The sequence below is a fragment of the Nymphalis io genome, chromosome 18, assembly GCF_905147045.1.
Source record: "Nymphalis io chromosome 18, ilAglIoxx1.1, whole genome shotgun sequence".
Taxonomy (NCBI): Eukaryota; Metazoa; Arthropoda; class Insecta; order Lepidoptera; family Nymphalidae; genus Nymphalis; species Nymphalis io.
The window spans coordinates 6,000,115-6,027,883 of record NC_065905.1 but is presented as its reverse complement, the minus strand read 5'-3'; the positions used below and the strand labels follow the sequence as shown (position 1 = coordinate 6,027,883).

General features: G+C 32.4%; 1 protein-coding gene across 4 annotated transcripts in view; it reads left to right on the top strand.

Moving 5' to 3' along the window:
- The window catches only part of LOC126775322 (LIM/homeobox protein Lhx5), a 60,431-nt gene extending 32,948 nt beyond the window's left edge, over positions 1-27,483 (top strand). For 2 of the 4 annotated variants that reach the window (XM_050497169.1, XM_050497165.1), the window contains exons 4-7: positions 7,283-7,440; positions 8,004-8,243; positions 25,147-25,405; positions 25,679-27,483. In XM_050497169.1, the coding sequence (XP_050353126.1) occupies positions 7,283-7,440; positions 8,004-8,243; positions 25,147-25,405; positions 25,679-25,833 (812 nt within the window). In that variant the 3' untranslated portion in view covers positions 25,834-27,483. The remainder of the gene's footprint in view (positions 1-7,282; positions 7,441-8,003; positions 8,244-25,146; positions 25,406-25,678) is intronic. The other 2 variants (XM_050497168.1, XM_050497166.1) reach the window with 2 other exon arrangements.
- Positions 27,484-27,769: the final 286 nt, after the last annotated feature.

Here is a 27,769-nt window from a genome sequence, read left to right as displayed (position 1 = left end):
ATTGAAAAACTACATTTAAGTAGGTATTAGCTTGTAAATGCCATTGCTGATTTTTCATGTGCTTAATTTGTGTTTGTAATTCATCTCGTGCTCGGCGGTGAATTAAAACGTCTTGAGGAAATCTGCATGTGTCGAAAATCTGCCACATGTGTATCCATTGCATTAGAGCCGTAGTGGAAACAGTTCCAAACCTTATTCTCACAGCCTTTGTCCAGCAGAGGGACATTTTCAGGTTATTTCTTTAGTTTTACTTTTATAAGCATTGGACTAGTAAGAACGCGTGAATCTTAACCGATGATCGTGGGTTCAAGCCCGGGCAAGCACCACTGAATTTTCATGTGCTTAATTTGTGATTATAATTCATCTCGTGCTTTACGGCAAAGGAAAACATCGTGATGAAACCTGCATGTGTCTAATTTTACTGAAATTCATCCATGTGTATTCCACCAACCCGCATTGGGAAGCGTGGTAAGCTCCAAAACCTTCTCCTCAAAAAGAGGAGAGGAAGCCTTTAGCCCAGCAGTGGGACATTCACATGCTTTTACGGTAAGCATAGGACTGCTGAGCTGGACTACTCCGATGTCCATTGAAGTATACAAGATGCAGTTCTGTGCCCCCGAGCACGAGATGTATTATAATTACAAATTAAGCACTTACATAAAAATTTAGTAATACTTGCTCGGGTTTGAACCTATCGTCGGCTTATGTTCACATGTTCCAACTACTGCGACATCTCCAAAATTAATAACATTAAATAATGTGCGCTTCTCCACAATTTCCATGCATTTCAATTAGGTGCATATGCACGAAATTATTCCCATTAAATGATACTCAGGAAGACCTACGATAATAAAATATGTTTTCATAGTTATGAAAACTAAAACTACTATTGTTCACTTACGTTTATTATATTATTAATAAAACCGGCCCGTTGTGTAACTCTCTCGATAATAAAGTTTCGTAGTCAGTAAAAAATATATATAAAGCAGAATTCATTAGTCATCACATCCACGTTCGCCGCTGAGGCGCCGCGAATCAAAAGTAAGTAAAAACTCGACTCATGCTGCCGTAAGCTCTTTCATTGTGTCTATTCTTACCCTCCCATAGCTACCTGGGGAAGTCACGCTCACGACTACCTTTGTAATGAACCATCACTTCATGACCTCTGACAACCCCTCAGCTTCATAAAGACATGCGTCAACTCAGAGTGGCTTACGTACGTATGGCTACTAATTTGTTGTGTGTATGCTGTGTCAGTTCGTTAAAGCATCTGCTATTGACAAGGTTATCAGGGATGTTAATGAGATTTACCGCTATGTACCTACCTATCTATCAATAGCTGAACTGTTTCGATGGTTCCGAAATTGCAAAATAATTGCATTTTCCCGAAAAGCTCAAAATAAATAAAAGTCTATTAAAACAATTTCCGACATACTGTTTTCGTTCGTTTTTATTTTTTAATTGAATGCCCGGTGATCATACAGAAAACAATTGAATATATAAAAACGTGAACATCTAAGTGTACAATCAGGACGAACAAAAAAGATCATTCGAAAAATCTGAGCGGAGATTTTCCGCAGACGGCGGACAGGATGCCCAATGGAAATGTCATTTTTAAAACGACCTAACCTATAGCCTATTTTACATATACGGATGTTTCGCACGCACGTTCCCGGCGCAACGTCGATAAAAGTGGGCGTGGTCGTCGCCATCATATCCACCAATCACAAACCGACGTTGAACGTTTGCGTACAGCGCCCTTTCATGTGTGCCGCATCAGTGGATGAGTGTGCGTGCCCCGCCGTATTGTATATGGGCGTACATAACTATACGCCGGCTACCGGCTTCACAAAGAGTTCCCATATCTTTTATGTTCTTAGATTCTTATCTCGCGGTTTCTTATTTTACATTTAAGATGGTGGTCTCGAATTAACGGTCGGCCCCATAAACACGCCATAACAAACTTTAATATACCTGTAATACGAAATAATCCGTGATTTTTATAGCTTTCCCTACACTAATAGGTTGTAATATCTAGATGTAGATGTAATTTTTTTGGAAATAATTATTCATGAGCCATGTTGATTGAATTGTTAATCGGTACTAATTGTTGACCAACGTTCTCGATTACCTGCTTCATGCTTGGATAATAACACTATTACGTTCTGTGCTATAACCCTTCATACATAACTTATAAAGATTGATCTTGTTCAATCAGTGTTACTATTGGTTAAAAATCGAAAATTTTAGTTTCTACTTAAATACTTTTTTGCTAATATATTATTAATTCTTCATAATCTTGACCAAATTATTTAAAAAAGAAACTCAGTGTTATCTAAATAGATACATAAATATGTAATTTTATAATAACCGTCCGTTCTAAAATCAAATCTTTTATACAGTAATGATATAAACATAAAACAATAGCATGAAAGTTAATCGTGCAAGTTGTACTTTCCGCTTCTGATCGTAAAGTCCTGGGTTCGTTCTCAGTAAGAGCTCGAAGCTTGGATGTTGTTCATTTTACCTGTGCCTTTATCTTTAAGGTATTAAATAAAAAAGAAAAGTAAAACTTAAATATATCACTTAACAATAATTAAACTTAAGAATTATCCAACTTGCAAGATATTTGCAGTTAAGATTTCTGAATTCCAAATTTTAGCAAATGACGTCTTAATGTCTCCAGTTTATATTATGATTATTTATTGTTAAAGGAATATTCGTATACGTATAGTATTTGATAAATAAAACAAATATAAATAGACTTTATTCAAATAAGTTCTGACAGGCATGTTTTAATCGTCATTTTATAATACCTAAGTATATTAAATATAAAACTATCAACGGTTTCGAATGTATGTTAAACTTATTTTTTATAGTATAGGTAGGCGGACGAGCATATGGGCCACCTGATGGTAAGTGGTCACCAACGTCCATAGACATCAGCATTGTAAGAAATTTTAACTATCGCTTACATCGCCAACCTTGGGTACTAAGACGTTGTCCCTCGTGCCTGTAATTACACTGGCTCACTCACACACAAACCGGAACACAACAATACTAAGTACTGCTGTTTTGCGGTAGAATATCAGATGAGTGGGTGGTAACTACCCAGACGAGCTCGCACAAATCCCTACCTCCAGTACATATACCGGGAAGAACCAGCAAGAAAATGAGTAGTACCTCTTTTCTATTAATTAAATAACAATACGTAAATAAGTAAATACGTTTCAATCACATAGGTATGTTCATTCAATGTGAACTTGAATAAATATCTATTGGATATTTTTGTTAACTTTGATAATACAGTTTTTATTCTTCTCAAATTGCTATGAAATATGAGTAGAACCATATACAATCAGATAATTTTTTAACATATGTTATATGACGTGTATCCGTTGTATGTTATATATTCAAATAATACAATTTCTTCCTTGTCAATTTAAGTTTAATTTATTGTTATTAACTGTTAAATTACAAGTAGAGACAAACCGTAAAAGCCGAGCGACGTCAGAAGTGTGATGGCATCGAATTTATATAAAAAGAAAACGGAATTTTTACAGATAAATAAAATTTAAATGATCCTCTGGTTGCGTTCGAATATATAAACCTAACCAAAAGCTACTGCTATATCTATTCACTGGGAAATATTGTTAATTGACTATCAAAGACAGCCTTAAACTATAATACTTGACACTTAGAAACCTGCGTTGCTGTGCAATAAGATATTTAATCATCAACTTCGTCCAATAAACCAGTACAGTACGGTTTTTTCAGTGCACCATTAAAAACTAATACATAGAACCCATGTACATTTTGAGATTGCATAAGCATGTCGTGAACGAAATATACGACGTGTATCTACTGCTAGTTAGATATGACATATCTATGGTATTTACTCGTATTATATTATAAAGTTAAGGAGTTTGTTTGTTAAACAAAAAATACTTTGACTTGATAGATTTTTAATTGAGTATATGGTCTCGCCACGACTCATAGTTAGTCGAATATAAATAGCATGGATGTCAATGAAATAATATTAGGTATACTACGTAACTAAATAACTATGTTTAGAAGCCAATAAACATTTAAAATATTAAAGGGAAGCGATCGAAATTTCAAGAACAATAAAAAGCAGTTTTGCCGCTAAAATTCGATTAAGGGCGAGGAGGGGACAAAAGAAGTCGTTTATTTTGGGCGGTTTAAAATTGATTTCAGAGCTAGGGTGAGCTTGACGCTTGCTAAAATTGGAGGCAGTACATTTTTATGTTTTCTCATTTTCTTGGCGTTATCGTTGTATACCTACAGCTGTAATAAGTCGCCCGCGGTTCAAATGTTTGGATGTTAATTAAAAGATTCGAGTTCATATTCGTGCTTGGATATATTTAAGTGATAGATAGTTATTTATTAACTTGAAGATATGTTTTTTTTTTAAATTTTTGCTTGAATATACTTATTTTTATTAAATTTCTTTAATTACATTTTCGCATTAGATATAAATAAATTAAAATGTGTGGGCTACAGACACGTAAAAACATAAATGTAGTAAAATATATATAAATAATGTATTTTAACTAATAATAATATAGATTTCATTTAAAATTTTAAAATTGAATTTGAAAATAATAATTTTGAGTGCATTGAAGAAATTTAAATTTTTAGTTTCTTAAGTGTTTGTAGTAGGTTCACATCACGATGAACTATTTTTTTTTCTAATTACGATACGTCACTAGATTTATTCTAGGGTCGACATACAATTTGTCAATCCTTTTCCGATCCCTCACCATGTTTTCCTTGAGCAAGATAAGTTATAAGAACAAATTGAACTCGTAACCAATTGTTCTTGCTTGATTTTGCATCCGCATTTTTCTTTTAACTTCCACGTGTTCTAGCGCCTGGCCCATGGCAGTTACATAGGTATCTAATGTATATCTTGTCATGAAATAAATAACTATAATATATCATCGAATTCATAAAAACGAAACTCACATGGATTTTCGTTTTGAGAAATAAAAAAATAATAATATACTTGAAAAACTAAAAACATATTTACCTATAAATTCTCAGGCAAACATGAAACTATGTGGCCATACATTAGAACAATCAAACTTCATAGGTTACTTTCGCTTTCATTGATATAATTCTAAAACAAACCTCTTCAATTTTTCCTACAGGTCCTCCAACGTTGAGTGTTTGTTTTGAGGAGGGTGCGCGAGAGTCCTCTATGCCCGGACATTTTACTTTCAAGTGTTTGCTTACATTAAGTGCGATCTGATCTTAAAACGATTGTACCTTCACACGGGCTTATTAATTTTTTTAATAGCTTGTTGGTTTTGTAGGTTTGCTTATCATGCTCCAAGATACTAGGTTCAAAACCCAATATATAAAAAGGATGTGTTCGTTAAGATATCTGGAAGGAAGTTAATATTGTTTACACTCCCGTGCCTCGGTGAGCACGTAAAGCTGTTGCTCCTGCGATTGATTTATCCTGTCTGATTGCCATTTCATCGGATTATGAGTGACCTGTGTTTGAGCAAAAGAATTTACCTCGTAAGATGATAGGGCTGACATCCCCATACACCTATAATGCAAATGCAAATGCCCTAACAAAATATAAGACAAAATAAAAAATTAAATATTATTATTCGACGCATTTCCTTTCAATTTGTCACATAAGCTTAAATAAAATATGAATATTGTAAGTAGAGGTAGTATTAAAATATTTCCTACAAATTTTACCCTACACGTCTATACGGGCCACAACAATGATTTGCACTATTTCAAAGAAGGGCCGCCGGTCAGAACCGGAAAAAGTTATAAGATTAATAGAAGTCATGTTTTCTGGAGCATGACTTAGTCGTGTATACTATGTAATAAATAGTTTGTATTTTCTATGAAAAGCAACTTCAAACCCGTTAGTAACTCTAATTGTAATAATATATTTTTTCATACATTTTTTTTATTTTGTACACCAACATAGTCTTGTTCTACAATTCTCCCGTAAACCGCATAGCTTTATTATGTACTCGTATTATAAGTAAGATATAGATAATAATAACCAGTCGTTAAATATTATTAAAATATAGCCAAACTTTATCTACATACGATAGTTCATCTGACGACAGATGTTCTACAGCGCCTCGAGCGCTCGTTAATCGATCGCTCTGCCGCGAGAGGTTACGCTACCAAAGTTTTTCTAATGGTACCTTTAAACTAAATAAACGTATCATTTACAATAAATACCTAACTATAAGTTGTATTATAGTTAAATAAAGGTTTATATGCGTATTATAAATTGTATGTATGTAATTACAAACGATGTTGATAACGATGTAAATATAAAAAATAAATTAAGAGAAATATATTAAATAATTTTAATTGTATTGAATGCTTATTTTATTTATACTCGGGCACATTTTGTTTGATAAAGGTCTAAATATTAATTTCGCGACTGTATAATCGTACATTATATCCTCAACTTTAATAATTTAGAAGCAATATCGCTTCTTTAATATCTTCCAAATGCAAGTATATGTGCTTTTAATTAGTCTAAGACATATGTAGTCGTGTTGGTACCGATTCGATGAAATCGATTCCACAATTACATAAATTCGATTTTACTTATATTTTTAAGTAAAATAAATATTTCTGTCATTATTTTCTGTAATCGCATATATTCTATTTTTATCCATTCCTACCCTGAGTAATTGTTTTTGCGGTTAATTCTCCTCCCAGTAGGGGAGACGGGGATCGAAATTACATTTTTATTTAGTTAAACTGGCGAAGGGTCGAGCGATTGCTTTTTGATAAGTCAATTTTCGATCGAATAAGCTATAAAGTGTTGTGATGGTTCATTGTATGTAAATATTGTCATGATAAAAATAAAAAATAAAAAACAAGTACTAAAAGGTTCAAAATATTCAGCCAAATATTGTTTTATATTTTTAACAAGCTTTTAACTGTAAATCTCTTGGCAGTAGAACACATTACATTATATTTATGAACTTAAGAGCCAAGACAGCACAGTGAAGAGATGTGGAATGTAGGTTAGATGAGGTTTTTGACTGTAAGACATTTATATCATATTTAACTTTTTTATTTTTGAAACCGTTTTAGATTGTTGCATTGTGTCACTATGTTTTTTTTTATTGATTATGTACTGTGAGATAAAATTATATTATCAATAACCTGACCGGAACATATAAAAACTCATTTGTGAAAGAATAAGGGTGAAAGTTAAATTTGATGACGAGCCATTAACCAACGACTTATTCTTCAACAGCTGATTCACTACTCGGTTCTGGTTCAGACGAAGAAGAAGAGGAAGAGTCGAGAGCAGCGAACAACTCAAGTAGTCCCGCGCATGCGCCTCATCCAGCGCTACACTCGGACCTATCACATAATGGCGATACGAAACCGCACGAGGATTCAGAGGACCAGGTTTGTGTGGCTTCGATTACTTCTGAATATACAAGCAAACCTTTCCAAATACAATTTTATTTCATATTTTCTTGTAGCTGTATAAAATGGCTTTATGTTGTAAGCTATATAGAAAAATACAAAGCCTATACAAAGGAGATACTATAAGAAATTTAATAGAAATAATTGAACATTGCACTAAGCAAATCTTCGCAAGTGCCGGGAAGTTTATACTTTCTTGATTGGTGCTTATAATTCACTAAATTCTATGTGTCAATTGAAAGCATTGTGAGGAAACCTGCATGTATTAGATGATTTTCTGCCACGTGTATATCCATCGTGCCATATTGTATTAGCGAGATGGAATACACTACGCCTTCTCGTTACGAGAAGACGAGACATTTTTTCCAGAAATGGGATATTTTCAGACTGCTACTTTAGTTTACTCCATTGTTAATTAAATCGTTCAGGAGACATCATTATAACAATGTCAGTCCATTTGAAGTTCTTTTGAAATTGTTTTACCTGTTAGCATGACAACCCCATATAACATGGATGGGACTGGACCACATAGTCGCATTCAGTTGTTCCTCTTCCATTCTCAGGGATCCTTGGATGGAGATCCTGAAACTCGGGACTCCCAGGCCGAGAACAAATCTCCAGATGACGGCAACGGTGGCTCCAAAAGAAGGGGACCCAGAACTACGATAAAGGCGAAGCAGTTGGAAATACTGAAGTCTGCTTTCTCACAAACACCGAAACCAACACGACATATACGGGAACAGCTGGCGAAAGAAACGGGACTACCTATGAGGGTTATACAAGTAAGTTTAATAAATTAATAAATTATACTTGCCATATATTTATACAGTGTGACATATTGTCTGACGTTTATTTCTATATGGCTCATAACATTAGTAAACGAGTCATCTACATATTAATGATAATTAAAATCGTACTGGAGATTAATTTCGAGTTAAAACTTATACACGTTTAACTTTAATATGGACAATACAGATATATATATATTGTTCCAACCTTAACGAACGACATTGAATTTTTTGGCTTATAGTTTCATGATAATGATTGTTAGATATAATATTTTATAATATATCTTCTGGCATACGCTAGCGAAAACTTCAAAATCATTACTTTGTATGGGTAATTCCGGGAAATATGCATTGCGTTCCGGTTTAAAGGGCGAATGAGCCAGTGTAATTACAAGTGCAAGGGATGTTATGTTAGTTCATATGTTACCTTCGTTCAAAAGGTTGGTGGCGCATTGGTGATGAACGGATTGGTTAATATTTCTCATATCGCCAATGTCTATGAGCGGGGGTGACCAACATCAGGTAGCTCATTTGCCCGTCTGTCAACCTATAGCATAAAAAAGCTTTCTATATATAGTATTAAAAAAAATGAATAGTCATTTAATTATCAATTTAACCAGTATTACTTTTCATCCCAGTTTAAATCGTAAACATTAATATTTCTTTAATGAAGCATCTTAGAACCACATTTATATTGTGTGAATATGAGGACGATAAAGATATTTCTCTTTTAAGAACTACAATATATTAGAATTCAACAGTTTCAATATCTGGTAATGGAAAACAGTTTTCCGAGGTTAAAATAGACGTCAGTTGAATTATCACTTTCGATGTTCATCTCAAACAAATTGAAATAGCAGATTCGATTTGATGAAGTAACTTTTTTCTAGCTCGCTAACTTTTGAAACAACCTTGATGAAACTGTACCTACTTAGGAAATAATAGTTTGGGACTTACGAATAGTTGACTTGCGTAAATTATTAGCAATTTTTGAATGTACATCACAATAACTTATTAGTTATAAAATAAAATATTAAACATATATAATTATGGGGTTTATTATTATTATTTTGCATAAAAATATATTTATCAAATTATTTCAGCCAGTGGCAAATATTTCGTCAGTAAGATTTCAAACAGCCGATACTCCATCAAAGTGTCTGAAACGTGCTTAAATTGAATATCGCGCACAAAATCGTTCAGGAACCGTAATTTTAACTTGACAAATAACCTTATTACAGTTCAGAAATGCATACTATATTATATATTTAATTTAAATGATATGTCTTATTTTCGTACCTTTAAAATAGTGATTTGTTTCCTGAAGTTATAATCTAACACATTGAGCTCAGCGATTTTCCACGCCATAGCAACAGATGTCTGTTGAAAGATCGACCGCTCGGTCACGCTTTTTGCCCTTCTTCCTCTTTGTTTGTGTTTTTGTGGCACTCGATTTCTGAACTAAAAACTAATGTTTACGTCCCTCTTGCAATGTTTGACGACTATTCATTACAAATAAATGTTGCAAGAAACAACATTGAACAATGCGTGATTATATCCTTATTTATTGTTAATAATCATTGTATCAATTTTTATATATTTTTTTAAAAATACAAATAACAGATCGCTATGTACGATAAGGTCGCCATAATTTTACTTTTATTTAGGCTGTATTCATGTTTTGTATTTTTCTCATTGTGGTATACAATAAAGTATAAAGTAAAGTAAAATGAACATATACTTAATATAGAGTAAAAGCAACTACCCGTGAACTGTTCACACTTTCGAAAGGACAAATATTTGTATACACGTATGTTATGTATCAATATTAGTTTAGTAACAATGTCGAGTATGTTAAGTGGGTTCGTAAACAACATTTTTTGCTACCATTCGTCAAGTCGCGCCAGATCGCGCGTGTCAAATGCTCATACCGTACCACATGTGGTTTCTAACTGTAGTAACTTTTTGTCCAAATAGTCCGGATTTAACTAGTTAGCACCGGTTCGTGTGAACGGGTATTTGAAGAAGCCGATTATCGGCTACTTTGAAGTTACATATAGAAATTTATGATCACAATTTAAAGATTTTTGGAATTATTAAAAGTAGAAGTTTAAATAACAGTGTCTCTTTATTATTAAAATATATAATACGTTAATTTAAGGTAAGATTTATAAGCCCCTCTTTAGTTTATTACATATTTACATATGACCTATTATAAATTGTATATAGTTTTGATAGTATAATGGATTTTGAAATACTAAAACTGTAACAAAATTACAGAAGAACTTTAAAATAAAAATAAACCACGACACCTCAACTTAACGCGTTGTCATCCGACCGCGAAACGAGAAAAAAAAACGTAGATATTTTAATAAGTTCATATATCGTAATTTCTTCAGCGTGACGGCCCTGTCGTCGAGCGACGCGCCCTTATTGGCTCATATTTTATTTTGACAGCTCGTGTAGTTAACGTCAAGCCAGGGCTGTCGATGAGTTTATACATGCTGAATGAATATTTATTTTGTAAATATTGAGTCGTATCATGACGTATTACAATTGTCTTTGATTTTAATAGTGCCTATAAAATACTATGGCGAATATTTTCATTAAATTAACTTTTAGTAAGGTAGTAGTAACTATAGACGTAAGGGTGGTATTAACCTAAGAATAATAATTTAGAAGCTTGACAATAACTTATATTACCAAAGGAACGACAATAACTAATGATATTTTTTCTGCAATCTGTTATATTTTAATGTTTATTTTCATATATGTGATGTATGTGTAGCAATTGAAAACTTAATTGTTTTTTTAAACATTATTTATTAACCTTGCACTTTCGAATGGTCATATTACAAGAAAAATTTAATGCACAGCGTCAGAATCGGAATTTAGAATATATATCTTATAGGTAAGTAGATGAACTTTATTAAGCAATAATCATATATAATCTAATTGCCCGTCTCATTCCGCGCGGGTACAATAATTCTTAACTCATGTCATTTGTAAATCTTACTAATATAGATAAATAATATATATGTATAATAATTGATGAGTGACAAAAAATTGCTTGTATTTTTATATATATTTTTTAGAACATTAATACTTTCATGTTATGTATGTATGTGACTGCCCTATTTAGTCACATCCAAACATATATAAAGAATATAGATTATATGTGCTGCTGCAGACTTTCAATAGACATTTTATAGATCTATATATATTACATACAAAATTATCTTATATCTTATTATAGTTTCGCATTCGCATAGAAATACAACACCGAAAATGTTCTCTTCAACAATGTTGAGTAAAACTGCGTCTTAAAAATCCATATAGCCCTATGAAATCCTGTCCATATAGCCCTATGAAAGTCCTGTAATTATAATCTAGTTTTTGCTGTAATTTTCGAAAAAAAACATAAACAATTTATCAACATTAGTATCTATGATTAATTCTATAGCATTGCAAATAAAAGTAAGAGTAATTAATTAAATCTAATTGGCATAAAAAGTTATGACTTAGCAAAAAAAAAATACTTTGTCGATGGTTCCACCCATAAAGACGTGACGGATAAATGCATATAACCCCTTATAAATTAATTCACACCTATTCATTTAGTTACGATGTGAAATGTCATCGGTGTGTAGTTACGTATTACAAATTACCTTATTACTCAAAAGAATATTCACCGCGAGTCCGCTAGAATTACAATTTACAATTTAAAACATGACCATTAATCATTATTAATTAGTCGCTAAACAATTCCTTACTTGCACAGAAAAATAATGAAGATTATTCATAATTATCTGTCATTTATTATACGTGCAAGAAAATGAATTAAAAAAATTAAAACCTGCAATTAAAACTATCTCCAATTAGATACGTTAACTGGCCGCTTGTTAGCACATAAACACGTTCGTTTTAAAACATGACCTTAAAATTTATTTTTTTAACCTGTGAGTATTATTTGTGAAGTAATATCTATACGGAAGCTTGTGTCATCTTTTGATTGATAACTTTTCTATAAAAAACTGTTGACGATGTCGCTCGGAAGGTGTTATTATGTCATTTCTTCTAGCTAGTGATGTGACGCCATCTGATAAATGTATCAAGTCTAATGCACTTTTGTCTTATATTATCTGTGGTCAGTTACCTCAGGTGGTAGCGTGATTAAAATTTATTAATTAAAGGTGTAAATAAATGTTTGTGTTCGAGTTAACAAACAAAAAATACTTCCTGTCATAAAATACGAAAATTGTTATCGCTGTTTGTATTGATAAATTTATAATAATTATCGAGAGTTAATAAGAAAATAATTTATAAAATTGTTCGTTTATGGCGCGAATTTTTATTTTTGTTGATTGAATTTGCGTCTCGAAACATCAATGAAGTTTTAATAATTATTGCCTAACGGTTATTTTACTCACAGCGTTGTACATTTTTACAAAATCGGAATTTGTTGTTTATTACAAACTTTCTCACAACATGGGCACCAAAAGAAGTCGGACAACAAGAAACACGCCGACGCTTATTATTATTGGTTAAAATACAAATTAACTTCAGCAACCGGTCAATCAAGCTCCAATCTATGGAAACGTCGGGATCCGAGTTGAATGAGCCGTACGTTTGGTCGCACGACCATATCTCTTCTTTTAATATCCGTCGGCGGCTTTGAACTGCCCTAAATACTATAACTTTCACGAGTTACGAGGTAAACGGGTAAGACTATGTGACCGCGGGTTTACGGCCAGCGTCGATCTCGAACGAAGGTTTACGACAAATTGTTCCATCTTTTAATTCGTTGTCTGCTTAATAGTTCATTTTCTCTCTCCCTCTTCGTCAAATAAGTTGTATTCTATTTTATTTTTCAACATTTTTGTGCTGGATTTCTCGTTTTTATTTTCTTAACTAAATGCTTTCTTAAATTTGTCACAGACCGATTGACCCGTTTTGTTGTCATTTCGGTCTTTAGTTAAGACACTTATAATCGTCGAAAATACGTAAATAATATTATCACAAGAACCGTAAAACGAGTGTAGTAACGGGGTAACAGTCTCAGAATTCTTATTTTTTCTTTCCTTTTAAACTTTCATAAAGATAAAAAATATAAGTTTACAACCGCAAAATATTAAAGTATGTTGTTAAAATAATATCAAAATATAAAATGTATTTTTTTTTATCAAAGCGCGATCAACGCGACGATGTCATCGTACGTGAAATGTTTTCGATAACGATTATCGTCGGCAGTTTAACAAATCCCTGCTGTCGAATACGCACTTCTAAAAACATCGATATTATCACAATAAATTTGTAATTTTAATCGTTATTATTAAAACAACGGGGAATTTGCATGAGTTAACAATAAAATAGGATTTTTACACCGCGTTCAAGGCAGGACTCGTAAAGAGCTCGATGTATGTTCGATGCGGGATTTGCATCAACAGTTGACGTTAAATGCGAACGTTATGTTTATAATCTATATGAAAATAAACGTCTCTATAGACCTACGTTTCGACAGTTTTTTTTTAAATTCTGATAGACATTGTATTTAATACTGAGGTGGATTTTAAAATTTTAAATTAAATTAATTTTTCTGATAAATCGTATTCATTTGATTTGGACCTATTTTTGATTACTTTTTGTACGTGTATTTATTATTTGATGTTAGGCGTCAAACGATTATATATGACTACATGGTTTCTCGCGCAAAATAACAAAGTTTTATGATTTATCACCTACAAGACAGAAGCACCTTGCGATAGTCCGCAGGTGCGGCGTTACAAAAGCGCTTGGCGAAAGCAATAAATTATTAATTATGATAAAAAGCCTCGTCATACGAATAGAATATTTCTTTGCGAAATATAAAGAAAAACTGGAGAGCGGCGCCTAAAATCCTTTGTCTATGGACGTCCTGCGGATCGGGTTCACTCGTCCAAAGTTAGTGATGTGCCGACGCGGCCCGAGGACAAAAGATCACCCCGTGCGGACAAAAAATGACATCATTTATTTTATTGCCGTGGGTGAGAATGCGCTACATTAATATTGCGTAGGGCCTTAATGTCCGATCGCCCTAGGCCTGCCATCCGTCAGCTTCGTTGTTCTTTTATGTTCAGTGTTTTCGATCTTTAATTATAAATTGATCGTACATACTAAATATTCGTTTCTATCTCAAATATTTATTTATAAGTGTATTAAGTATGAATGTTGAAAGAGCTTGTATAGAAGTTACGGTTATTTCGACTATCTACAACATACAATCGAAATCCTTACTGTTACATAGCTCATGTTCGGATGAACATAGGCCATCGTTTTAAGTCTAATTTTTCTGGACACGGTCGGTATATTCAAACTAAAGAACTCATTAATATAAAAACGTCAGCTACCAGTAATGACTCGTATCATTATTAAGTAAAAAATCTATTGCTACAAGGTTTAAAATCTAGAAATAGATTAATGACGGTAGCACCATGCCTTATAAATACGATGTGCGCGTACGCAACCATCCATCAGAGGGTCCAAGTTGATTTATTACAGCGCCGGTCTAGATGGCCCTAGTCAATATTATAGTCAATTGATTGCCTAGCTGTGACCCGACTAGCGTAATTTTAATGCACAGACATGATGTTAAGAAAATGGCAAGATTCATCAGATATGTATAGATATATATTACATAAGTACGGTAGGTATTAATATATGTTTATATGATTACATAACTATATGTCAAATAGTAAAAGTGACATTAATTTGGGATGCAGAGATCGTAATAAGAGAAGCGTTCCTTACAGAAAACGGTTAATATGTACTCTTAATTAAAATGAGAGGCAAATTTATGCAAGGAAAAACTTTAATTATTGACCGTAATTGCTGTTGAACAAAGACGATAATCGTTTAAATGAATATCACAACTATTTATCGTAGAGTTATATATTTGTCACGATTCGGATAACGAGTGAGGCTGTTAATTAATTCAATAAAAAATATATATGTTAAAAAAAGTTCGTTGACCGATTTCAAGAGTTTTTGGCGTTTCGCAGAGATGAGCACGTAACTGTCACGCTTCACGCCGCTAGTGACGTGATAATATCGATGTCAACGGAGCGTTTTATTGTCGATGATTGATTCCTGTGGTTTTTCAACATCGGTTAATAGTGGACGTTGATTTATACGTTTGGTACGTGATTCGATCTGACCGTTTTCTTTTTTCTCATTTTCCAATATCTCGCATTTTACTTTCCCTAATATTATTTAATAATTTATAAAATAACTATTTATTATTCTGTGGCTAAATTGTTTAATATTTACCTAATTTTATTTTATTGTTAAATAACTATAATCCTTAGGTTACCAAAAGTTAATTGAACTATATATATATATATTTATTGTATCTGATGATATTTCTATAAGAAAAAATAATTATGTTATATAAAAACAAAAGTGCCAGTTGAGATTAAGCTAAAGTAAGAGGTAAGAAAAATGTAAATTGAGTTTTTGTATCGACGTAAAAAAACTATTAAATGGAATAAATTTATTTATAAATTATGCGAATATTTGCAATAAATTAGCGTGTATTTACTATTTAGCTACATCACTATTAACGCACAGCGACGACACGCTTGATCGCTTGGTCGTATTCCGCATCATGACGTCTGCTTCCACGCTTCCTACATTTTTTTATTTTTTTTTTTAAAACAAAACACAATACTACGAATAGCATTCACGGAGGAAATAACAGGAGCCAGCAAAAACATGGAACTATTATACAAATTCGCGAAAAACGAATGTTGCCAGTTTATTTTGGAAGATGTTTAAAATTTTAATAAACAAGACATAAAGAAAAATATTAATACATCATAATGTACAGTGCTGATCTGTAATTTCTCTTTGTCGTTACTCTATATGTTTTTCTTGAATAAAGCGAAAGAGAAAATAGTTACAAATTCTTTTTTCAAACGATCAAATTATTATTTCTTCTCTGGATACGAAGTCAATTACAAATAACCACAGACTATTGCATTATCATTTTAATGTTTTTTTTTTTTTAGTTTTATGTGAATATGTTCTTCCGTTTCATATTAGATTAATAATAATCGTTTGAAAGCTAAGTTGAATTGGATATGAGAACACAAAAACAAAAAAGCATACATTCTGTTTACGATTGACCGAAACGTGGTATCATAAAGTTAAGAGAAATATAATTAGTAGCTTAGCTCAGCAACGACCAACTTTTTCATTTAATTATGGTTTATTAATAATATATATATTTTATAAATAAGAAAAATTAAATGATGTATAAATACATTAGGTATAGAAATATTTATATATAGCAAAAATCTATATTCGGTAAAATATAAATATTTTTGGAAAATTAAAGCTTTTAACTAGTTGGTACTCGCCAGTTTATATTACTTTTTAAATACATTAGGTATAGAAATATTTATATATAGCAAAAATCTATAATCGGTAAAATATAAATTTTTTTGGAAAATTAAAGCTTTTAACGAGTTGGTACTCGCCAGTTTATATTACTTTTTAAGCATTATATTTATAAAACATAAAACAAAGGTGACTCGACTATAGTGTCTTTGAAAGAAAATTAAAAGTACAACATTGTTTAAACATTTAAAACTACACAGTAGCGCATTTCATTTCCACGATAACTTATCTCGGTCGTTAAACTACGCAAAGCCACGCTTAAAATGGATTCAGATAAAGACCGCCATATTGAAAACCGTGACCAATAGTTGTGTTGTATGTTATCAAGAAATGATAACAATTCCATTTACGAATACTGTACAGCGATTGGCTGAAATGTTATTACACTTTAAGTGACATTTAAAACTAAGAATTATTTTTCACCTATTATGTAAGCTGAAACTTAAAAATTATATTTAGTTTCAATTTAAGAAATGGGTTTGATACGTTTCAATATATATTTTTACTGTTAGTAGAGCTTTGTGAAAGCTCGTCTTGGTAGACCCACACATCAGATATTCTACCGCAAAACAGCAGTACTTGGTATTGTTGTGTTCCGGTTTGAAGGGTGAATGAGCCAGTGTAATTACAGGCACAAGGGACATAACATCTAAGTTCCCAAGGTTGGTGTCGCATTGGTGATGTAAGCGATGGTTAACATTTCATACAATGCCAATGTCTATGGGCGTTGGTTACCATTTACCATCAGGAGGACGAGCATATGGGCCATATGCTCGTCCGCCTTCCTATTCTATATATTTAAAAAAAAGTAGTACTTAATTTTAGGTAGTAAGCAGTAAGGTTATATTATAAAATGTTATAATATAACGCCGATATTTAAAATGTTTTGTATTACTAGTAGTTGATCTATCGCTTGTTGAGTTTTATTTCAATTAACCAATGGTTATTAACTTATCATATCGCATTCCAAGACAGGAATATATTCAAATTTTAAAGTCTCACAATAGAAACGTTCAAAAATCCAATACTAAATATACCTATTCAATTACTTTCAGTGAAATTTCACACTAGCGATAAAAAAATAGTTCATTATAGTCGATCAGAATTAACAAGAAATAATCTTATTTTATGAATCGATATTGCATTTATTACTTTATTTTTTATCCAGTTTAAAATGTTAATTATAATGAAATTGATGTTATCATAATTTGTACAACAAGAAACGACGTGTTCAACGTAGAAAAAACAACAAATATATTAATTAAAATTATAAAACAAATAATACAAGATATGAGAAAGTTACATTTAAATAGAAAGCGTATAAGAATAACGAAACACACGACGGTTTCTAATTAACTAAAATAAGACTAATCTTGGCTCGTACACGACTAAAACGCATGGTAAATTTAGCGGAGAGCATCCGAATATTTTTAACATCTTTTTAATTATGACGCATATTACGTATTAAAATTGTAACATGATTTGCCTTAAAACCTCATTGGATAAATTAACAAAAATGTTGCTAATGACATTGACAGTTTTGTAGTTTTTTTTTAATCTGTTTAGGTTATATTTTTTTTTATATGAATTACATATCATGTAGGTATTCCACAGTATAATAGAATAATGGAGTTATAAATATTCAATCGGTATTACCTATTTAATTTATTAGTGATGGTATTTAAATCTTTAACTGTCTGTCAGCGGCGTACACTCGTAAAAATATTGGACGATCTTGATCACGATTTCGTAATAATGGAATACGAATGTGATTTTGCGCTTTTATTGACCGTGAAAACGACTGAAGTGATTTTTTTATACCTTGCGAAGTAAAACTGCGTTGTCGTAGGACTTTACATTTTATATGTAAATTTAAATTATAATTTTCAATATTACTTTCATTATGACAAAAGACAAACTTCCATATCATTAAAGGCTCCAAATATAATTTACAATATTAAAAAGGTAAGGTCTTAGTTCTATTTCTCGTCTGCTGTTAATTATAAATGAACATGCAAGTAAGATGTATAGAGGTGCGCGGAAATAATTTACTTTTTACCTTTTGCTACGCCAATTGACTGTAGATGGCGCATGCAGGGCTTGCAGTGTGGTCGCGTCTTCAGTGACGCCATAGTCCTTTGTGTTCTTTTTTTAAATGTACATGTGTGCGTATTTGTTCCCGGTGGATTTAAATTTAGAATTTTATAATTACTTTGTTAATTGGTAAATATTTTTAAATTTATCAAAATATAATCAAAGGTTTTACTCGTAAGTCCAGTATGCATTTGTACATGCTTATAAGATGAATGTTTTAAATAAAATTGTAAATATGTTTGAATATGATTTATTATGTAAATGAAAGCTTTGTCGACTGAATCAATGGCCCAATAATTATAAAAATTTTTATTATGGCCGTTACAATCTAGTACACCTTAAAACACTAGGGCGTCCAAATTTGCGATCGACGTTCCCATATGGCGCATGACGTTGTTTATGGAAAGAAAAATGAAAACGAAATGCACGCCTCGAACAACTGTTCGGTGTTTAAGTATTATAGTTACGTTAGTTATTGTGTCGCTCGCGGTAGGGAGTCGACCGCCCGCTGGGTCGCTCTCAAATCTCTAAGCCCAAATTACTAGTTCACCTCAGTCACCTTATCCGCCAGATTACACGTAGACTTAACTCTTAATACTGGGAAGAGCTGTACGAATAGTCGCCGTTCCTAATACTACATAGTTATTTTATATAATTAAAAATTGCGTGTACTTATGTACGCACGTTTGATATAATAAACTGATATTTAATTTATATATATATATATATAAACATATGTGTATAAATGTACATTAAGCTCGATTCGTAGTGTAAATTTTTGACGTCATTGCCTTTCCACCGTAAAATTATACTCTCAACGCGTATAAATATGTACAATTTCAAAAAGTATTATGTATAAAGTATTTATCGTGTATCGTCGATTTGTCTGTATCATAATACCCGCGGTTAATGTATGAAACCTCATAAAATTCGCCAAATTATGTCGATGGTACATTTTATAGACAGCATTCGCTCGTAGTTTATTCGTACGGTAATGTCGACTCATTAGCGCTGGGGGGCGCCTGTGCGCAGGTAGGGGCTTTGTCGTTATTTATATTGAGGCCAAAGAGAACAATGTCCGTGCCGATCTCTTATTAATCGAATCTACATCGCACCGGGTCATTCTCCATCTCACAATATGGCGCAACATATATCATATCATGGAATAAATTCCTTCAACCGTGAGCACATTTTTGAGACGTAAATATAATGCAAATATATTTAAATCGAAAAGCCGTTCTATAAACATGAACAACATAATAACAAATTAATTCTAGCAATTCATAGTAGTATATAGGATAATGCAATAATTTGAAACGTTTCGATTGAACGTTTAGTGTTACATTAAAATCATGAAGTTATACGAAACATAAGCGTTCTAAGCTTGTATTGCGTTATAAAAGTGCTTAATACTAAGATTTTACGAGGTTTATAAGGCGTCAGAGTTGTGGTAAAAGAATGGACCCTCTCAGCGGTGGATGTATGAAATATAGTGTTTAACACCACGCGGCTTGTTCGGACGGGTGTCCCGCGGCGCCGCACTGTCCGGAATCTCTAAAAGGTATCGTCACTCAGCCCAACCTCTGAGCTAGCGAAGCCTATATTCATAATTCAATCCAATTTTAGTTTTATCTAGTATTTAGTTTAAGCGTGCAGCACGTTGCACTTATAAATCTGCTTGAGGCATAAGCATTTCATCGAAACGCTATACTCAAATTCGACTTTCTTTCATAGTTCCGGAAGAGTTTAATCTTTAATTTTATAATTAATGACAAATTTAATAAATATAGTACTAGAATCATGATATTTTTTATTCAAGAAGGTTCAGGTAAAACTAACATCGGTCAGAAATGTATTCTACAGAGAAGAACCGGCAAGAAACCTAGTAGTTATTCGTATTCACCAATTTTCATAGGTAGGTTTATTAAATTAATTAATGAAAGTACCAATTGTTTTGTAAAAAATGTAAATTTAATTTAGAAATGTATGCCTTGTAATTATGCTCTAGAATAGAAACCTTAATGCCTTCCAAACATTCGCGGCGCGAAAGCCCGCGAAAGTCTTGAAGTGCTTCGCAGCGTTCCCCATTCGGTTTCAAAGGAAGTGAAACAGCGTTCAAAAAGCGGCTGAAGTACGCGGCCACGATTCACGCGCGAGTGTAGAGCCGACTTTATAAATATACATTTGATTAAATGCATTATCGTTAAATATAATCGGTAATAATTTACTGTTTACATGCTCACGTTGGTAATATTTCGGAATTAATCCACGAGACCGGCGATTAAGTAATTACTGTAATAAGTCCGAACATAATACGTGTATAACGGAAGATGACGATTTCAACCGGTATTATTTTTATCAGAATAGGCGTATAGAAAATCAGATCGTTCAAGGCCCCACAGCTACTGTCGGCCGTTTTCTAACATGTTACAAATTTTATTACCTATTAAAATTCAATGATATTTTATTAAACGCACGATGTTATGAAATAGGTATAGACTATGTTACATTTAAACGTGGCCATGAAACTTAACCGCAATTATATTATTTGCAACACTTCAAATATAAAAGCTTAATTGAATATTTATTTATCATCATCATTCGTTTTTCTGTTTTAATTATCCCATTTTTTTAGGATAATCGCGGTTATTTCTTCTCCTTTCATCTCTATCTCTGGTATACTCTGTTCCTGTCAAACTGCTTTCCAGTTTGACAGAATTATTAGTGTTGCACGATATATAATATAAAAACCCGCAGGCATATGTCATCTCTCACACAGCCCAACCTATCTACATTTATAAAATCAAAATTTTCTTTTTCAAGTAGGCCCTTATAAGTACAAATGAATGGACATGCTTTTGAGATACATTTTATTTAAAGTTACGATCAGTATAGACTGTGAATGTAGACTCTACCGAGAACCGGACACAAACTTGTACCTGAAAACATAAAACTCTTGTAATGTGACATTTATCCCATTTCTATAAGTGTAAAATCTAAACAATTAATCATTGAGATTTCAAAACACATAACTACTTACACATCAAGATATTAATATTATCAATATAGTTGCAAACAACTTCCGGCAAATAATTAAACGTCTTAAAAACTTCACAAGAGTATAAATTTTATTTGTTATTACTCAAATCGAATTTAATATCTCATTGGATGTTTTAATCAATATGCAGCGAGAAATAGAGTAGGTCGTGAGTAACAGGTTGTAAATGTGTTCTCTGTGCAAATGGCTGCGTAGGCGCAGCCGAGGCGGCGAGATCAAACGCTCAGCAGGATCGACAATGACGCTTTGTTTCCTGTATGTTTTATATCTATTATATTTCATTGTTGCTGTTTCGCCTTGACCTAACATGATCAATATATTTTTAAATATTTCAGTTCAGTATTGTACATGTCGTGACAGTATAAATTAAATTGTAAAACTGCTTCGTTATAAGTTGAAACGTTCGAAATATTTCAGTTGTAATGTTTGTAAAATAACTTCTTGAAAATTCTTATTCTTTTGTCGTCGAGCAATCGAAATATTAGAAAAAGAATATCTGGTTGGGGCGTTTTTACCTTTAAATAGAAATTTCTTACAAAATCAAGTAAAATATACAAACAGTAAGAGATGAGGCATATTTGGATATTTACGGGATTTAATTAATCACTGTGGAGGTCGATTCATAAATGTATTTTTTTCCTGGAGAAGGTTTTTTAATATATTCGGCTTCAAAACTTTCATTTCTATATGTCTTTATAGACATACATACAGGCATGAAAATGTCTGCTAGGTTTTGATAGTATTACGATTACATACCTAACTGCTTTCATGTCACTTTAAACCCAATAAATAACAAAATTAAAATGGCTTACTAAGATCTTGACTGATGACAGACTTGCAGACATAGAAACTGAAAAATACCTACCTAAATGAGTCTCATTTCACATTAAGATACGGAACCTCAAAGAATACCTATTTATAATAACAAAGCCGCTTAGAAACTTTAACTATTAAATGTTTTTATTTATCAATACCATCTAATTTAAATTGTATAGTAAAACAAATTGTCTTTTAATGTGTGTGAAATGGCATACTGATTAATTATTTGCAGCTGATTTGTTTTGTTATTTCACACTTGTTAATTGATCTAGTTATAGAATTTAATGAGGATGCGCCAGTGTCCTTGATATATATTTTGTCTGCCTTATTAGTTTAGTGGTTAGCTCATTACGCTGCCGATGATGAAGTACTAGATTGAAAACCCCGCTACTTAAAAGGTATTTTTGTTAAGAAGTGTTCAATAGTAGTCCGAATTTTGACAGTCGGCTATTCTTCTTTGAAAATTCTTCATTGAGAATGGCTGCTATGACTTTAATCGACAAGGGGTCTTCATCATCATATTTTATTTAAATTCTAGTTTACTTGTGTAAGTAATAACGATAATAATATGTATAATCAAAGTTTCATATAAGTCAACGGTCTATATAATGGATCGAAATCTTTAATACATAATTGTAAAATAATACATACAAAGTATACTTGCGATCAGAACTGAAGAAATTTTAATTCGATACCCACCTACAGTGTGGTGGATGAAACTGCGTACTATTTAATTTTAATAAGAATCGTTTGCTTTTTGTTAGTTGTAGGAAATTTACTGTCCACCTTACTTTAATACATAAACATATAATTTAATTTTCATTGATGTCTCAAGGATATGTTATTTTAGCAATTTAGCTTATTTTCATATTTAAATTTTCATGCCTATACTACGTTTTCTGAAAAATATCAATGCCATTGTCATGTTCTTAAACTATGTCATTCTAGAGCGTTACTAATGTAATGGCGGTCTCACACGTGAGGCGATATCGCGCGCGTTATAGATTAGACGCGCGCCGGCACGCGGCAAATATACCATGACTTCTGAACGACCGTCTGAGCATGATTTTATCATTCTGTTGTAAATTATTCGGAAAATATTCGTCTGTGTTTTAACTAACCACGGCTTGGTTCAGTCGGATAATTACTGATGAGTATACCTCAAAAGGTTGCTCGGAGTTTTTCTAAAGTTCGATTTTAAAAAACGACCCACGACGACGACATTTTAATAACTAGTAGAAGAATTGACAATTAGTGTCAATAACAAAAGTCAACTTTCAAAAGTATTTAACATATTATCATAGCTTAAAATTATATTATATACGTGACATTGGCAGAATATTTTGCGCTCAAATAGCGTAGATACACGCCAGAAAAGGGAAAAAAATAGTTTAAAATAAAATAAAAACGTTTCTTTTTTAAATTTAAAGATAATAATTATCTCACAAGGAGGACGCTTATCATAAGTGAAGCTATTGAAACGATCCGATATATTTTAGTATGCACTGATGTAGACAATCACAAAACGATGGCTTTCTAGACATTATTTGAAGCAAGGTCGTAAGTCAAGACATACCAAACAACCTAAAATTATTATTTGCGTGTGTAATCGATATTATATTTAGTCGAGTTTGTCTTGTTCGTTTCAGTATATGTAGGGCTATTCTGTTATAACAAACTCGAAACTCACCGCAGAAAGAGATCGTGAAATGTCAGAAAGTGTTATGCGACATTGAGAATAATAATTATAACATATCAAGAACAAACGCATCAAAATAGTTTGTACACCATAAGTCGGTTGTCAACATTTCACGAGTGAGTAATGGAAATGAGCTCTTACAGAATCGCACTACTCAAGAGCTATTCCGTTAGAGCAAATTCTAAGCCGCAGAAACATCCGAAAACAATAAACGTCATTCACTATATTAATTAAAACATTTAAAATATAAAGGCATCAATATATCGTATCACCGTAAGACGGTTTTCAATATTTCATCAATGAGATTCAAAGTGAGTTTTTACAAAAGAGCAATATACATACATATACAGCAAACAGGGTTGAACCAGAATAAAAATACATTTATGCAATACAATACACGCATACTACATGTATGCATGTATTATTATAAGAAAATCATCACTGAGTATATAGTTCTTTTGTATTATAATTCTTGTTGCTCCATCGGCTAGAACCTTAACCATAAAACCCAAGATCCCGGTTTCAAATCAATCAATAAAAAGATATTAAAAACTCTTAGTAGCTTAAAATTGTCATTTCAAACATGAATTTATTCTTTATTGCCTAAGCTTTCTAAACGAAGATAATTTGATGCTACTCGTCAGTTATCATTATGTATTCGTATGTCGTAAATATAAAATATATTCATTATTATATTAATACAATAGCATGTTTCGTTTGCTTATGAATAGTCAATTTAAAAATTTAAACTGTCCTTCAATTTAAAACTAAGCAGGCAATTTCTGCCACAGGTCTGGTTCCAGAACAAGCGGTCAAAAGAACGCCGTCTGAAACAGCTCACATCAATGGGCAGAGGGCCATTCTTCGGATCATCCCGCAAGATGCGAGGGTTCCCAATGAACCTGTCGCCTGGAGGCCTGGAGGAGGGGCCGCCGGGGTTCCCATACTTCGCGACAGCCGATGGAAAGTTCGAGTTTGGCTATGGCCCGCCGTTTCACCATGATGCGCCTTTCTTCCATCCACCGCCGTCGATGCCGTTCAATCAGCCAGGTTGGTTCCAGTGGCAGAGACCACTTAATACAAAGCATTTTTAAAATTTAACTTCACTACTTTAAAAATATTATAAATTCGAAAGTGAGTTTATTTGTTACGCTTTCACCCTACCAACTACTACAGTAGTAACTATTTAACCGATTATCATAAAATTTTGCATAAACATTCTCAAGGGAACAGAAAAGGACATAAGGCGCCTATAATAGGTGCGTCCCGCTCATCAGATTTAAATATATATAACCAATATGTGCCAGAGTTTAACGAGAGCAGGTCGTTTCGCAGGTGGCATGGAGACGCTGCAGGGCGGCGAGTTCCCCGAGCAATTCCCTCCACCGGATCACCTCGTTCTCCCGCGGCCTTCATCCCCTGAGTTCACCTTTGGAGACGCCCCGCCACCCCTTCATCCCGAGGGTCTGGTGTGGTAGCTGAAGCCGGAGCCGCGAGACTACCACGACTGATGCGGCTCGACGGGTTTTTAAGTGGACAGAGTGATTTTATAACGAAGTGACGTTTAAATGGCAAAAACGTATGCGACATACGGCCAAAAGTGTTTTATAATAAATTTATTTAATTATTTTTTTTCATAATCAAGAATGGAACAATTTTATAAGAAATGCTAAGGCTTACAAATCATACAGCCAACATTATTTAATTATTCTTTTATTCGTGTATAATACGTTACACAGATAATGAATTAAGAAAACCGGGCATAACAATGTGTCCGTTGTCCGGTTTTTTTTTTATAAATCGCTTGATTATGCTTTGTAACTTAGCTTGAAATATTTTTTTAATTTTTCAAATATTATGTATTTTGAAGTTATTTACGTTCAGTAGCCGATCCTTAGCCACTAATTATATTCCGATATTTAAACCATTTTATATGAAATTAACTTGTTATTGTATACTATACATAAATGTGAATATTGTACAGAAAAGATTTTATAATATGAATATTACCTATATTAAGTTAAATAAAAAAATTAATTTATTTACAATTAGCGTTCGAGTATTAGACATACTTTTTGGTTCCTATTTTAAGAGTAGATACACGTTTTAATTTTTTTTTTTTTTTGTATTTATTAATTAATTTCTAAAAAAATCGTTTTTATAGCTATGTACATGAATAGATAAATAAATATTAAATGGGTATGTATAGACGGATACAGTGGTTAAATTGTCTATGTAAATATAATATTTGTATATAATAATATATAGCTGGGATTTCGTGTATTATAATTTACATTACATACTTATAGACTAATATGTGTAATAAATAGTAATATGCACTAATTACATTGATTGTTTTACATGATAAATTAATAATCATAAATAAAAATATCCTATTAATTTTATTTTTTATCGCATCGGTTGCAACGTTTTTTTTTTTTAATAATTTAATTAGTTTGCAAATCTACAAATGCTTAATGTAAAATTTGTAATATACCTATCATTGTCTATTATCGTAAAATATTTTTCGAATGCATTTCTGTAATTAAGGGAACATTGTGTGTAAATGACGAACGACTCCATATTGTTTTTTGGTTCACGACTTTTTTATCTGTAATTGAAATGTAGATAACGAAATGTACTTAAATAAAAAGTCTAATGAAAATATGACATTTTCAATTGTCATAAAATTGGATACAAATAGAAGAATAGATTTAGAAAAATGTTAACACTACATTGTTAACAGTAAACAATTTTGAAATGTAAGACATAAAATCATGACCTATTATTATTGTTTAGGTGTTAGTATTATTAGTTAACGATATTGCGTCTTTATCTTTCGAATGTCAAATCAATGATGAGTGAAAGAGATTGATTAGGTGTTGAACTAAACTGTCGCTAAACAATATCTATGACGCCGTAAGTGTTATGTAATGATTTAACAATAAAGACATTTAGTTTGGTACTAATTTCATAACTAATGTCGTTAAGGTTGAGAATCGAATCTGTATATCCTTATTCGATTCTCTTACAACTTGTAGCAAATGAACTGTCAAAAACACTATTTAAATAGTTACGTACTTTAGTGTTTTTCTTAAAACCAATTACGAACCACTAAATAAATAGCGACGCGATCTCCGACGCTCTAATACCCGTGCCATCAAGGCTACGATTGAGCAAAATCGGGGATCGAAAGTGTTCGCTCGCAAGTTTGGGAGGACGCGTCTGACAAAACTTAAAACTGAAAATGGTGGGGTCGTTACCTCTAGGCCTGAGATTGTCGGAGAAGTAGAGAGGTTTTATGGGCAGTTGTTCTCTTCAAGATCGGATAAACCCGTGGGAATCAGTATTGATGACCAGCGCGCCCCTCTTATGCGCCATTACTCCGAGGAGCTCCCGGTCGTTGACCAAGGC